Source organism: Belonocnema kinseyi, chromosome 7 (assembly GCF_010883055.1).
Source record: "Belonocnema kinseyi isolate 2016_QV_RU_SX_M_011 chromosome 7, B_treatae_v1, whole genome shotgun sequence".
Taxonomy (NCBI): domain Eukaryota; kingdom Metazoa; phylum Arthropoda; class Insecta; order Hymenoptera; family Cynipidae; genus Belonocnema; species Belonocnema kinseyi.
In genome coordinates this window covers 78,363,239-78,379,067 of record NC_046663.1, presented here as the reverse complement: position 1 = coordinate 78,379,067, position 15,829 = coordinate 78,363,239, and the positions used below count along the sequence as shown (strand labels likewise).

Below are 15,829 nucleotides of genomic sequence, written 5' to 3'. Positions count from 1 at the left end.
GCAGCAATACAAGGGAAGAGTGAGGGTCCAAAAAACGTCCAAAAAGGTTTTTCGTAATATATGAAGTATAATGATCTGAAATACTTTTGAAAAAATTGTAATTGAATAATTCTAACATTTTGATTTCCATCCAGTTATCATTAATTAAATAAAACTGGAGTTAACTGAATTTAAAAGTATTACAAAACAGAAGGCTTGAAGAGCCAACCTACGTGGTATTAATAAAAAGTCAATACATGAACACAATATAATGCTGAATATTTTCTTCAGAAGAAATTTAGACAACATTTGTACGAATAATTAATTATTATCATCGGCTGTAATTTATTCTAAGCTTGAAATTGAGAATGTAATGGTTAGCTTTAGAAAATAAATTCTAATACTTTATTTGTAATATGCGCATAGATAACTCATCATTAACTTGTAATCCGTATTATTTTATGCCTATACTATAATTTATACAAAATTGGAAAAGTGACTGAATTTTTTAATAAAAAAAATTGCTTTAAAAATTAAACAGATGCGTTTATTTGATTTATTTGCCACTGATAGTCATCGACAATTGTTTTCTTGATGAAGAATTCAAACCATCATTTTATTTCAGTGAAGTAAATACATTTCTAAAATCTGGTAAAATATGCCAATGTTTTAGATTTAGAATTTTCATAATAATTTCAAATAAAATGTTAGTCAATAAATAATTAAATTAACATTCATTAATCCAAAATATGCAAGTAAAATATTTATGGGACTAACTGCTTAAATGCCAAGTAAAAGTATTCCTTTTTTTATAAAAGAGTTATTTTAGCAATTGTAATTCCGTGATTGTAATTTCACCCAATTTATTATTTTGCATGAGTAACTACAACATGTCAGGAATATCAGAATCTGCAAGTGTTCGCTTGATTTTAATGAAACTTGTTGAAATTATAGCGCTCTATAAAAGATATTTTAGACCCAAAGGATTTAACAAAATTTTCAGTAATACGCCATATTAAATTTGGATTGATTTTTTTGAATTATTGACATTAAATTTACAGATATTAGATATGAAATTATACGTTTTTAAACTATAAAACTTTAAATAGAAAAATACAAAATTTCGCCAAAAAAAAAAAGATTAAACAAATTTTTGATTCAATTTTTGTGTGAAATACTCCCCTTTTAATTGTTATCAAATTGGGAAATAAGGATTTCAGATAAAATCACCTTCCATTAAAAAAAAACATTGATGTAGACTCTTCTGGTTCCCTAGAGATGCTAATTTCTAAAGGATATTTAAGAATTAAAATTAATGTCACTGCTAATACTGGCTGACACTTTCATTTAGGGACACTTAAGAAAAAAATTACTTATTGTTGATTTTGAATATCCACACTTGAAAATTGTTTATACAATTTGTTTATAAAATAAAAAATAATAATACAAAAATTAAAGACAATTGAAAGATAAAATTATCATTCGTAAAGTTCAAATGTTCATAATGAGAATTTGTTCACATAATTTACTTCCAAAATTAACAAATAATACTGAGAGGCATATTTTTATGCTTAAGCGTCACTTTGTCGATAAAAGTAAATAATTTTAATGCCGAAATATCCTTTACAAATTAGCCATCTATAATGTGCAGCTTTTATTAATTCAACTTGTTTATAAAAATTATGATTACAATTCAGCAATTTTTATCATTTTACACACCCCTAAGAGAGCCCTAAAAGTGTCATAAACTTTTGTTAAAGGTGGTTCCAAAAGTGATCCTTACACGAAAATATAACAAAAATTAAAAGGCGAATATTCCATGAAAAATTGAATAAAAAATTCCTTTGGACTTTTTTTAGTGTAAAATTTCGACATTTTTTATTTAAAATTTGATTGTTAAAAAATGTATTTTTTCATCCCTAATACATACAAATTTTCTTAAAATTAAATTATCCGTTTTAAGAATGCTGATAATTCAAAATATTCCACACCAAAAACTTTTGGAATTTTTTCAAAATTTTCTGGGCCCAAAATGTCTCTCATATAGCACTATAATTTCACCAAGTTTTATTAAAATCGAACGAAGACTTCCAGATTTTAATATTTGACACATCCAGATATCCTAATTTACATATAGAAATAGTAATTTTCTAACAAAACAAATTGTAATATATCCAATGAAATTCCTATTATTTGATATAATTGATATTTCAAAAATAAAAACTATAAAAAACGTGCGATTTCACATTAGAATGATCTACTGTAATAATGAAAAGTTATCACACAATGTGAAAGTCTATAAATATTAACTTGAGAGTCCAATGAAAAGTTAGAGCACGGAAAGAAACTATAATAAATATAACTTTCTTCGAGCCTGAGTTTTCCGTTATTTCATCAAGTTTGACATTTATTGTTTATTTTGAAATTATTATGCAATAAAAACAAAACATAACCAAGAAGTGCATGTTTTGTCACCAGCGATAGTGATTGTTGCAGAAATTTATCATAAAGAGTAAAAAAAGAAATATATTTCAAGTTTATTAATGATGAAAATGTCAGTTTATATAATAATACAAACAATAACATTTTCTTAAACTATCGCCGGTTATAAACGCAAAACCACAAACAGAGAAAAAACAGAGACAAATTTAAAAAAATTATAGCAACTCGGAATTGTGCTATACGATTTTTTCTAACCCAAAAACGCATTAACGATTTAAAATCAAGTCATACCTTATTCAGGTGCAGTCAACCTGCCAAAAGTTAAGATTCCACTGGCATTTTCATTCTGATCGGCGACAGCTCGCAGCATCAACAGAAATCAAATTTCTAAGAGCGATTTGACAAGTCTGGAATTATTTCCCATCATATCAGCATCGATTTGAAAATCAAAGCAAAGTTTTTATTCCTGCGGTTTATTGTGGAGAATCATCAACATAGGACTGTCATTTCTACGACAAGACCACAATTTGTTCATTGGCTCCTTTCATGGCCATCAATAGTGCGGAATCGAGTCTACCGCAAATGCACCAGTTATCATTTTCACACATTCAAAGTGCTAAAATATACACTTGAAATACTAGGAACTAAGAAAGAAGAGGTGGAAAGAGGTTATGACACCAAACCTCGGGGCCGCCATTTTTATTTCTTTCTGCCGCACATTCACACCTTCAAAAACATTCAAACTGAGAAACTTTTCAAGAATTTCCGAAATTTAAGGCGACCCACGGGAATTTACGGTATTTTTGTTTAATTGTGTAACTTTTTATTACATATACTTATGTGTTTTTGGCGCAGAGAGAAATTGTTAATAGGATGTATAGTTTATAAATATGGTTTTTGTTTCAATGCTATTATTAAATTGCAATAAATGCACATGCGCAAAGCGCGCGTTCACGTTTTTCGGTTTTATTTAAAACTTTTAAAACACATTATTAGCTTAATGCCCAAATATCAATTAATTTTTTTAAAGCAATAAATAGTAATTAATCATTTTTCAATGAAAATGTTTGAAAATAAAAAATATATATATTTAATAATTTTGAATTGAAAACGTTCGAAATCAAAGAATTTTAGATTAGGTAAACTTGGAAAAGTATGATATGAAAAGGAATTGAACTTACAACATTTCTAAATAAAATCGTTTTAAATGGAATTTTTTTTATTACAAAATTTGTAATGAGAAACTCAAAATTGGAAATTTTCGGGCTAAAATTTTGAATATTGGACAACTTTATTATAATGTCGTATCTCTCACACATATTGTATTTTAGTATTAAGTGGGGAAAGGAGAAACAAATGTAAAAGTCTGAAAAGACATACATGTAAAATGAATAAATAAATATAAAGTCGTATCTTTGTCTATTTCAAAGCATTAAAACTTGAAACTTTTGTTTTAAATGGAAGAATCTCAAGACGTAGAAAAATTAATATTTTAATAATAATATTTCAATATTAATACAGTATTATTTTTATTTAAAATTCAAAGAAATTGAAATGATATAATTTATAATTAAAAGCGCGAAATCGAATCTTTCAAATTTTCTGAAATTTTAATATTATTATTACATTAAAACATAATTCAACATTAAAATTGATCAGTCAAAATTTTCCAAGATCAGCAAATATGTCCACCGTCATTTTCACCATTAAAAATTTAAAAAATTAATCATAAGCCTTTAAAGTTGAATTATTAAAAAAAAAAAAAACGTTCTATATAAAAAATGATTTTAAATGTGAATTTAAGAAAATAACAAGAAATCTATTACGGAAAATTAAAAATGAAATTAATCCGAATTTTATTTAAAACTGAACAAATGTTTAGTCACCAAGAATTGTAATATTAACACTTTTTTGTACGCAAGTCTTTTAAAATTGCAATTATTTGAGGGAAATTTAAGTTTTATAAAAATAAAAAAATTGCAAATTTTTAATTATAATTTTTAAAATGCAATCATTTTAATTTGAAATTTAAATTACAATTTGTGAAAGAGAAAAATTGAAAATTTAGCGTTCGACATGAAAATTCAGATTATTTAAAATTAAAATGAATTTAAATTTTATTTTTTTTAATTAAAATTGTTCGAAACTAAATAATTAAAAATTGAAAACTTTTGAATTTGAATAATTTTCAATTCGAGGCGATTAAATTTTGTAATTAAAAACTAAATAGAATCTTTCAAATTCAAACTTCTAAAATTTTAAAAATGTATATTTTTATTTCATAAAAATTATAATTCTACATTAAAATTGATTAGAGATTTTTTTAGGATTAAAAAATATATCCACCGTCATAATTACCGCAAAAAATGAAAAAAATCAGTTATAAACGTTTAAAATTGAATTATTCATATTGTTAATTATAATTTTTAAAATTCAAATATTTTAATTTTAATTTCGAACATGAAAATGAACTTTTGAATTAATCGATTTTTAAATTTCAACTAAAAATCGAACAATTCTTATGTGTTAAATCAAAATTTATTCTGTATGTATTTACTTCAAAATTGTTTAATTAAGAATCTTTTAAACTATCAAGTCTTTCAATTTGTTATTCTATGATTTCGAAAACATTTTTAATTGAGACAATTTTCTATGTTTAAGATAAAACCCAAGCAACTCAGAATATTTAAATCTAAAATTATTGAATTTAAAACTGACTATAGCAAGCCTTTTAGTATGAAATTTTCCAATTTTGAAAGATTTAATAATGAATTTGTCCTGATATTTCTAATATTTTAATTCGGAACTACATAATTGTATGGACTTTGGAATTGTAGGCTCCCAAAAATTAATAAAATTAAAACCAAATATACATTTTTGAATAAGCTCTTCAAGAAAAAAAAGAAATTTTAGTTTCACAGCCACAAAAACTAAAATATTTTTGAATGTATGATAAATATATTTATTATTAAATAATAAGTATCCTGTCATGCAGTATTGAGTGAATTTTAAAGCGACTAAATATATATTTTTTTACTAAAAACTTTGGAACATACTTAGCATTCAGACCGTCTATTTTAAATTTGACGCACTGATTAAAAACTCCGGCTCAATAAATCAGGGCCTCGAAAACTTAAAAAAAGACAATTTATAACATAATTGTGTATAGTTTCTCTGAGGACGGAATCTTTATTTTCCGAGAAAAAAACTAAAGGTAAATCGCGTAGAATTTCCGGACGAAAAGTCTTCACATTTTGTTTACTATTGTTAATTCCAGATGAATGAGTAGAAAAATTATTGTCTATATTTCAGAATTTGAAGAAAGATTATACACGACAATATAAAAAAGGGCATAATTTCAATTTTCATTAGAATTATAGAAAAAATGTTGTCTCTTTGTCCATTAACACAATTAAAACTATTGACTTTTAATAATAATTAATTATTCCACTCGAGCAGGAGCAGCAAGCAATAACTGCGCATTGTCGCCGCGCAGTTGCAAAGTTTCACCCGCGTCGACATAATTTGATTTTATTGAATTTTCAACACTTGAAACCCCTCGAAACGTTAGTAAGGAGAAAAAGGAAATCACTAAGTCCGTCTGCTGTCTTTTTCAGGTAATGTTCCTTTGAAATATACTTAAAAATAATACATTTGCGTTCGTGATGCCAGCACTGTTGCAATTGTAAAGTAACGTCACGTGTAGGTGCAATTGCAGCTTCAGTTCGGAGTAATGTGATTTTTCGACTAGCGCGATGAATTCTAAATTGATAGGTATTTCAATAAGGCACAAGTGCTCCGATGCGATAAGTGAAGTTCCCCATAAAGAGTTGAGAAAATTTTCCAAGAAGATATTGCATTCGAAGAGCAAAGGAGCTCCGATTTCAAAAGGTTATTTCCTAACCTCAAAACAAACTGAGAATTATAGCGATTATAGAAACTTTTTATCCCAAAAAGAATTTAAAGTGATTAAACGAGAACATGAAACGGCGTCAAGTGAAAATATAAAACAAAATCGGGTTGTTGAAAATGCACAGGATAAAAGTGGAAAATATTCAAGTTATCGCCTAACCTCTTCAGACATGCCTGTTTACAAATTTGTCTCACAGCGCAATTTACTAAACAGAACATTTCGTGCTACAGAATATGAAATAATTAAGCGATCAATGTCAACATTTTCAAATGGTTATTATAGGGGTTCACGTTGCGCAAGTACAATTAAAACAAAAGAACATTTCATAGAAGACCATGAAAGTTTGGAAAAGATTTCGCAGAAGAATACATCTATTAGAGTTATTTCTGGATCGAAGAAGTATATCGTAGATAATGATTTATGCAAGAATAAAAAATTTGACATCAAAGTAGAACAATTATTTTATGAAAACGAGTCATTCAGTGAGAAACCAGTTTCTATTAAACAGATCCTCGATCAAAGTGTGAAGAAGTTTCGAAATAAACAAAGTGAATATAAAATAATTAAACGTAGGGACGGCGCATCTAAATTAAAAGAATTAGGCACCAAGGAATCTCCTGCAGCTGAAATTAATGAGGATTCTTCAACAAGTGGCACAGAAACAATTTCAGCTAAGTGTTCTGGTACGGATAACACAAATGGGAATAATAATTCAGAAAAAAGTCAACGAGTGAATGAAATTAATTTGCAAATGCTTCCTTTGGACTTGTATAAACATATATTTCCGAATGGAAATCAGGGGTCTCTTTCTTCAGAGGAAATAAATTCCGTGAAAGAGGAACTGAAAGCTTTTGGTTTAAATGTGGATAGCCAGACACCTTTTCCGAACGTCCATGTAGAAGTACCTGTTTTGGAGGGGAAAGACGTGGAAGAACATTTTTATAATATAGCCAGTGCCCAGGTTAAGCCTTACTTAAAAGTTGTGAATGAACTTATTCGCAAAGTTCCTCCACCTCCAGAGAATTGGATTCTACAAGAAGGATGGACAAGGTATATTGGAGGATGCAATGTTTCTAAGAGAAAATAAGATTTTTTCAATATTACATCAGTTTTCTCTACAGAAATATTTTATTTCTTTCGAAATTACTTTTTTTCACTTTCATGATTTTGTTTTGAGTAAGGGTATCTTGCAATGATTGCAACTGACTTTTAAATTGTTGCATATTAAAATTATTACGTTTTCAAAAAGAGAATGTCAAAATTATATTAAAAACCTAAATCACAATACTATTCTGCTTTAAATCACAGATTCCTTGGAATATAATTCAGTGTGGCATATTAATCCAGTAAAAACGCGGTTATGTCCCAGTGACAAACATTTTTCAGGGTGTTTGAAATTTAAAGATTCATATTTTTTTATTCAAATGTTCGATAATTTACACGTATAAACTGGAAGCTTTTAACAATTTTCAATTTATATGAAATGCTTGAAATGGAATCATGAATCAACATATTTGTGAAGTTTTTAAAATTATATCAGTTCAAGCAATTTTACGGTAAAATCATTAATAATTTATTTATTGCAATATTTTAAACTGAACAATTTTCAAAGTGGAAATGAAATTATTTTAAGTCCTTGCAAATTAATAACTGTTGAATTTTTATTTCTGCATCAAAATTTGTTTCGAAATCTTCTTGAATACTCTCTTGAAATTATTTGAAAAAATTGCTTTAAAATGTCCCAAGAAAACCTTTGTCAATATTTTCTTAAAATTAATTTTTTTAAATAAAAAAAAAAAAACGATATCTATTTTCCTAAGGGTCTTACTAAAATTTGTTATTCTTTTAAAATCTTTTCAAGTTTGTAATTATTAAAATTTTTTTGAAACTTCTAAATATCTCTTAAACTGACTCGAACTTGGCCTAAATTAATAATAGTTTAATTCTTATTTATTTATCAAAGTTTTTTGTGTTTTGAAATCTTATTAAGTATTCTGTTAAAATTAATTATTCAAAATAAAAAAATCGCTTTCAATTTTCTCTGGAATCTTAAAACATTTCTTTGTTACAAAAAAATCATTACAAAGTTGCAAAACTGTTAAGGTTTTATAATTCAAATAATTTACTTTCAAATTGGTTATTTTTTAATATTTGATTTAGAATTGCTCATTTTAAATAAAAAGTCTAACATTGCTAAGTATTAGGAAAATTTTATTTTCTTTAATTAAACAAAATTAATTTTAATAGGTTAAAAATGGAATATTGTATACTTTAAAACTATTTAAATAAATAAATAAAAAATTCTGAAGAATATTTGAATAAAGTTTCAATTTCCAGCATTAAAATTGCCAAATTGTTTAAGTTTAAACTGTTTCAGAATCTACCTGTAAAATAAATTATTGTTGAATTTTCTATGTTCGAGGTACAGTTCGATTTTGGAAGTCATTTCACAATTTATTTCCACAGTTGGTCAATTTAGACGTTTTTTTAGTCGAAAAATTTTAATTTCAAAGGCCATTAATTTTTTTATTTGTAAGTCTTTAGAACTGCATACAATTTTTTACTTTGAATGGAGACATTTCCGAGTATATTATCCAAACTTTATCTTTAAATTCTTGGGTTTTTAATTTAAAAATAATTTTTTTTTAATTCCTGGGACTTTTTCAGTTACATTTGAAGTTTGGGCGTTAAAGAAAAGTTTAAAGTTTGATTTATTATGAATTTAATTTCTAAACATTTCAAAGGAGTCTGTCTTTCATAGCTTTAATACATATTTATTTTCATGTAAAGAAGATACTCATTTTATTATTTTGAAATTCCAAGTTTTAATCCTAAATCCTCAATTAAATTTCTACTGACAGGATATAAAAGATAGAGGATAGGGTTGCCAATCATTATTAATAACTTTAGCTCTTTCTACTTTTTTTAATCTTCAACAAAACTTGGTATTTCGTTTTAATTATATATCTGGGAAATCATCAATCCTGAATATCGTTTTTTTTTTAAGTAACTACGCGTACAAACTTTGATTGAACGAATTTTGAAGTTGAAGAATCCTTTTAAATTGGTAAATTCCTTTAATTACCTATGTGCCCTGAAGTTCTAAATTTTCAGATTGACGAAATATTTTCGCGCAATTCTATTTTGTCTACAAATATTGTTCCAACTAAAATTTAAAATAATGCATTATAAGTAGCTTTTGTAATCTATAATTTGCAATATAAATAAATAAATATTTGAGCACTGTTTCCCGTACTATATAAACCATTAGTAAAAAATTTTCGTTCATTTTAACATTCAGAACTTCAAGCATATACGGCAATTGTTTTCAGCAAATTTTAAAACCGTTTTTTTCTCAAAACACGGTTTTAGTAAAATGTTGTATGTTTTTGTTTCTCACAATAACAGGGATCACAGCACAAAATCAGATCAAAAATGAGAAGTAGGGAAATTTTTTCACGAAAAAGAAAAAAAACGTCGATATAAAAAAGTCTGCTAAAAATAAAATTTGTTAAATAGTTCTAAAGATGTTTAAAATCCTTCTAAAATTCAAGAATCTTTTCTTTTAGAAAAAAATCTATAATTAATTATGAAATCATGATACTTATAAGGAGCCGTTCAAAAATACGTAACGTTTTTTCTGAACATTTTGACTCATTAAAAATAGTTTGAGTGCCTAAAATATTTTATATTTCAACAAATTTTAATTTATATAGATTTAGCGAGAGAATATTTTACCTTTAAAGTGTTATTCAATCCTACATTGTTTTGTTTGAAATTGGAAAAATAAACACTGCAAATATTTATAGTAAGATTTATAAATAAAATTTAAGACGGCTTAACACTTATTATCATGATATAATATTCCATTTTTTAATCATTTAACTTTGCGCCAATTAAAATGCGTCCACCTTATAGCTTCTTTTCGAATTGCTATATACGTTTTTTACTATTCCAATTTGATATTGGATAACAATAGTTGTTATCTGGTACATTTACTAATTTTGGAGACTTTTCTCCGTAATTCAAATATTTTATTTTAAAATATCGTATATTTAAAAAAAAGAAAAGTTTTCGTGAAACGGGGAAGAAGTGGAATAGGAGATAGTCAAAAATGGAGAAGTCCATTTAACAGTGGAAGAATTAATTAACCAATTCGAAAAACCAATCAGTGAAGAAAGGCCAGTGACCTGGTAGAACAGCATAAAAGTGCTCTTCGCAAGCAAGGTGAAGTGTCTCCTTGTTTTATTTTAGGTAGAGAGAGACTATAGGAGCAGTTCCTCCACGAGGTTCCTGCTGGTATCACTTTCAGGTCCATTCGTGTACCTGCAAGAGGCTAATCTGCTCCCCTCAAACGAGGCTCCTTGGTCTTCTTAGATTGGACTGATTTCGCATTAAAAAAATATTTATACATTTTCAACAATTGTCTTCTGGAATCTAGATGTTTGTACACATAACTATAAAATATTTTTTGTGTAAATTGAAAAGTACTAGTTAATGGGACGTACGAGAATATTTTAATTCTTATTAAGTCAGCAGGTTGTAAAATATGGTACCTCAAAAAAGCATTTTCAGAGTTCATACAAATATTGCTGTCGAGAAAACGGTCAATTTTTGAAATATTTCAATTTGAAAACTCTGCATTGAAATATTTCATAGAATATTATTCTTTTATATGTAGATACACAGATGCAGGATCAGAAAAGGTAGATTATCCTTTAGAAGACGGACTAATATTTGACGTGGAGGTCTGTATGAATGAAGGATCGCTTCCCACATTAGCTACAGCAGTTAGTAAAGAGGCTTGGTATGGATGGGTTTCGAAGTCCCTCGCGGAAGGTTCAGGTGCCGTCGTCAAAGATCGTTTACTGTCCATGGATTTTCTTATTCCCCTTGAAAGCATCTTTTCAGATCATGGAAAAAAACTGAACAGCTTCCAAAAAAGGCCGAAGATAGTTATAGGTCATAATGTATCATACGACAGAGCCAGAATTAAAGAACAATATTGGCTGAATTCAACAGGGACTCGATTTGTCGACACGATGTCTATGCACGTGTGCGTTAGCGGAATCAACAGTTTCCAGAGAGCATTGTTGAAAGCGGATAAAGAAGACCTCGAGGACAGCTTACGCAGTCGCTCATCTCTAAATAATCTGGGCGACGTTCATGAACTTTACTGTGGACAGAAAATCGATAAGAAACCCAGAAACTTGTTCGTCGATGGAACTCTTCTGGAAGTTCGAGAGCAGTTCAATGATTTGATGAAATATTGTGCCTCCGATGTCACAGCAACGCATGACATTTTGGAAAAGTTATTTCCGATGTTTCAGGAACGATTTCCGCATCCAGTTACTTTCGCTGGTATGTTGGAGTTGGGCTCTGCTTATCTTCCTGTGAATTCTAACTGGCAGAGATATATAGAAGAATCAGAATCTACTTTTGAGGATATGAACTACGAAGGAAAAGTAATTTTATCAAGGCGAGCGGATGAAGTTTGCAGACTCATGCATAATGAGAAATACAAAGAGGATTTGTGGATGTGGGATCAGGATTGGAGCACTCAGGATATTAAAATGAAGACATCGTTGACGAAGGCCAGACTTAGGGAGATAGAAAAGGCGAAGGCTGAGGAAAGGGAAAAGAGAGAAAAGGAAAGAGCTCAAGAGAAAAGATTTTCGGATGACGAAGAAGAGGGCGATCCACTTGAAGCGAAATTTGCTTATCTTCAGGACACTAAATACCTTCTTCCGGCGAGAAAGACTCACATGCCTGGATATCCGAACTGGTATCGAAAGCTTTGTCTAAAGAAAAACAGTGAGAATTGGGTACCGGGTGCCCAGAGTATTAGTACTTCTATGCAAGTCGCGCCAAAGATTTTAAACCTCACTTGGGAAAATTATCCTCTGCATTATATCAGAGACCACGGTTGGGGATTTCTGGTACCTCATAGCAATGACCTTAGTATACAAACTAATATACCCTTGAAACAATTGCTAGATCAGTGTCCTCTGCCTCGTCAATTAACTTCAGAAGCCCGAGTGGATTACGCGATGGCGACATTAAGGGTGGACGTTCAGAACGATCTTCACAAAACTGAGTTCTGGCGTTATAAGAGAAAAGAGAGCCCAGTCAACGAAACCTTCTACAAAGGCAGTGGGATATGGTGCAACGTGGACATCGACAACTGTTGTTGGTTCTTTAAACTACCTCACAAAGACGGGACTTCACATAAAGTGGGAAACCCGCTAGCGAAAGACTTTCTGAACAAATTCTCAGAGAATGTTCTTGCTGGTCTGGATGTCAGCGCGAGTTTGGTTCTGAAGATTGCGAAGATGCTTTCGTACTGGAGGAATAACAGGGATAGGATACTTTCTCAGATGGTGATTTGGTTCGAGGAGGAGAGACTTCCAAATGTTTTAAGGAAGGACAAAAGGAAGATGCGATTTGGTGCAATCGTTCCTCAAGTCGTAGTCTCAGGAACGTTAACTCGAAGGGCAGTTGAACCGACCTGGATGACTGCCTCTAACGCGCACGAAGAAAGAATAGGATCAGAGTTACGTGCCATGATACAAGCACCTCCAGGATACAACATCGTAGGTGCTGATGTCGACAGTCAGGAACTTTGGATCGCCTCCGTGATTGGCGATGCTCATCATGCTAAAATTCACGGTGCCACACCTTTTGGATGGATGACTTTGATCGGGAACAAAGCTGATGGAACGGATATGCACAGTGTGACAGCCAAGGCGATTGGCATCTCAAGAGACCACGCCAAAGTTATCAACTACGCGAGAATTTACGGCGCTGGTCAGAAATTCGCAGAGAGACTTTTGAAGCAATTTAATCCGTCAATGACTGAAGCCGAAGCAGCCTCAAAGTCTAAAAAAATGTTTGTTATGACCAAGGGCAAGAAGGTTTATAGACTAAAGAAGGAATATGTAAGTCAAGAGTTGGAAGATAAAGAATATTCCGCAAGCATGATGTTCAGAATAGCGAAGATATATGGAAAAACTGCAGGAGAAATGTTTGAAAAGGGTCAATGGATTGGAGGATCGGAATCAGCGATGTTCAACAGGCTTGAGGAAATCGCCGGAAGTCTAAATCCGGCTACGCCTTTTTTGAACTCGAGACTTAGTCGTGCTTTAGAAGGACCTGGCGTCGATGAGGATAAATATCTACCCACAAAAGTTAACTGGGTGGTTCAAAGTGGAGCAGTCGACTTTTTGCATTTGATGCTGGTTTCAATGCGATGGCTAATGCGAGATAACGCAAGATTCTGCCTCTCCTTTCATGATGAAATTCGGTATTTGGTATCGACCAAGTATAAGTATAATGCTGCACTTGCAATGCATATTACAAATTTGCTGACCAGGTCTTTTTGCTCTTCGCGACTTGGTATACAAGACCTCCCGATGTCTGTTGCGTTTTTTACTTCAGTTGAAGTTGATACTGTATTGAGAAAAGAAGCGAGTGCAGATTGTAAGACGCCGTCCAATCCTCACGGTCTCGAGAGTGGATACGAAATATCACCTGGAGAGAATTTGGATATTTGGAAGGCTATTGAGAAGTCTGGCGGGTTGTTGGGTTCCTGGCATGCGAGTAGAAGCAGGATGAATGCAGGCCAAGCAGATTTGGTGAAGTGTAAAGAGGGCCTCAAGGAGGAGATTCAAATGTGATTTAATTTCATTATTTTTCTTATTATATTCATTCCGATTTTCTATCCCATTAGCCCCTGTTTTAGTCAAAAACGCACTGCATTATATACAAATATTCAAGTAACCCGCATTAAACAAATGTGGCAGATAATTTCACATTAATTCAAGTTTGAATTCTAATTTGAAAGCAATTTTCATTTGAAAAGATTATAAGTAATCAAATATAATAAATTATAAAATAATTAATATACATATATAATGTATAAAATTATATAATATAACTTGAAGGAAATATTATTGGAAGATCTTAATTGATCTAGTCATTTTTACGGGAATCATCTTCAATTTTTTATTAGAAAATTGATGTTTATTACGAATTAAGTACTCGAAAATTTATTTGAAGAATATTGAGATTCATTAGTTATTTAAATCATTTAATGACTCACTACATGTTCTATTCGACGTTTCAGGCTAGCGTCAGTAATTACAATTTGTAATTGCTCTCTAGAGTCTTGGAGAGGGACTGCAACTTGAGTAGAACATGTAGTGGATCATTAAGTAAATAAAGTTCGCTTGTCAAACCGCTCATTATTTTAAATCCTGCATCACAAAAGTCCTTTTGTTGAGAACGTCACAATTGTTTAAAAGAAATTTGACTTTTTTTAGCTATAACACTAAACTTTTATTGAAAATTCATATTTTTGTTTGAAAAATGATTTTTTACGATTAAAGGGTTAACAATTTTAACTTTTAACATAAATATTCTTTTTCAGAAACGGCGGAGTCTGTTTTCTAGAAGGGACAGGAGCATAGACTTATAATATTAAATATAATATTGAATTAATATTGCCAAAGATTTCACAAAGATTTCAAAGTTTGTAAAAAAGTTTCAATGATTACCCAAAAATTTCACAGGTTTCGCAAAGATTTCGAATAGATTTAAAGGGATTTGCAAAGATTAAGGATAGACTTAAAAGATTTTACAAAGATTGCAATAACTTTTTTAATATTACATAAAGATTTCACAAATATTTCGCAAAGATTTCGGATATATTAAAAAGATTTCACGAAGACTTCGATTATTTTACGAAGATTTAAAAGATTTCAGATAGATTTAAAAGGCTTCATAAAGATTTCAATCATTTCACATATATTACTAAATATTTAGAAAATATTTTTAAGATTTTAAAATTTTCAGATAGATTTAAAAGACTTCACACTGACTTCAATCATTTCTCGGAAATTTCAAAAAGATTTCAATAATTTCACAAACATTACCAAGTTTTTCACAAATATTTCAAATATTTCTCAAAGATTTTTAAATAATTCACAAAATATTTCACATAGATTTCTATTATTTCAAAAGGTTTTAGATAGATTTCAAAGATTTAAATGATTTCCTAATAATTTACCAAAGATTTGATATAGATTGAAAAAACATCAATCATTTTCTAAAGATTTCAACAATTTCCCCAAAATTAATGAATATTTTAAAGCTATTTGAATTGTTTAACAATGATTTGGTTAGTTGCCTTTTAATTTTTCTTTTCTCTTTTTTATTTTTGTCCAAAGATTTTTTCTAAGAGATTTGTTTTTTAAATTAAAATTAGAGAATTTTATGGTGGTAGTCTAAATGTGGTCGCTTGATTCTTGGCTTTATTTTCAAGAATTCTATACATTAATTTCAAATATTTCGCAAAGATTTCGGATAGATTTAAAAGGTGTCACAAAGACTTTTAGCATGTCACAAAGATTCCAGATAGATTTCAAAGATTGAACAAAGCAAGAAAAAATTGAAATATTTCCAGTTCTGACGATCCGATGAATTTCATCATTCGAT

At 29.6% G+C, this 15,829-nt stretch overlaps 3 protein-coding genes across 6 annotated transcripts in view; 2 read left to right on the top strand and 1 right to left on the bottom strand.

The window, feature by feature from the left end:
• The window catches only part of LOC117176873 (leucine-rich repeat serine/threonine-protein kinase 1), a 14,574-nt gene extending 11,601 nt beyond the window's left edge, over positions 1-2,973 (bottom strand). The window contains exon 1 of the mRNA XM_033367225.1: positions 2,713-2,973. The gene's annotated coding sequence lies outside the window, so the exon portion shown is untranslated. The remainder of the gene's footprint in view (positions 1-2,712) is intronic.
• Positions 2,974-3,090: 117 nt separating this feature from the next.
• LOC117176877 (probable RNA-binding protein EIF1AD) overlaps positions 3,091-15,829 on the top strand; it is a 15,696-nt gene continuing 2,957 nt past the window's right edge. Inside the window, exons 1-2 of one of the 3 annotated variants that reach the window (XM_033367230.1) lie at positions 3,091-3,218; positions 5,881-6,038. Coding sequence is in view for 1 of the 3 variants with exons in the window: in XM_033367229.1 (XP_033223120.1) it covers positions 7,376-7,384 (9 nt within the window). In the remaining 2 variants the exon portion in view is untranslated. Of the gene's footprint in view, positions 3,219-5,880; positions 6,039-7,268; positions 7,385-13,889; positions 14,007-15,829 lie in introns of those variants that run through there. The other 2 variants (XM_033367229.1, XM_033367231.1) reach the window with 2 other exon arrangements.
• The window catches only part of LOC117176874 (DNA polymerase subunit gamma-1, mitochondrial), a 12,054-nt gene continuing 2,352 nt past the window's right edge, over positions 6,128-15,829 (top strand). For both annotated transcript variants that reach the window (XM_033367226.1, XM_033367227.1), the window contains exons 1-2: positions 6,128-7,384; positions 11,016-14,006. In XM_033367226.1, coding sequence (XP_033223117.1) covers positions 6,177-7,384; positions 11,016-14,006 — 4,199 coding nt within the window. In that variant the 5' untranslated portion in view covers positions 6,128-6,176. The remainder of the gene's footprint in view (positions 7,385-11,015; positions 14,007-15,829) is intronic.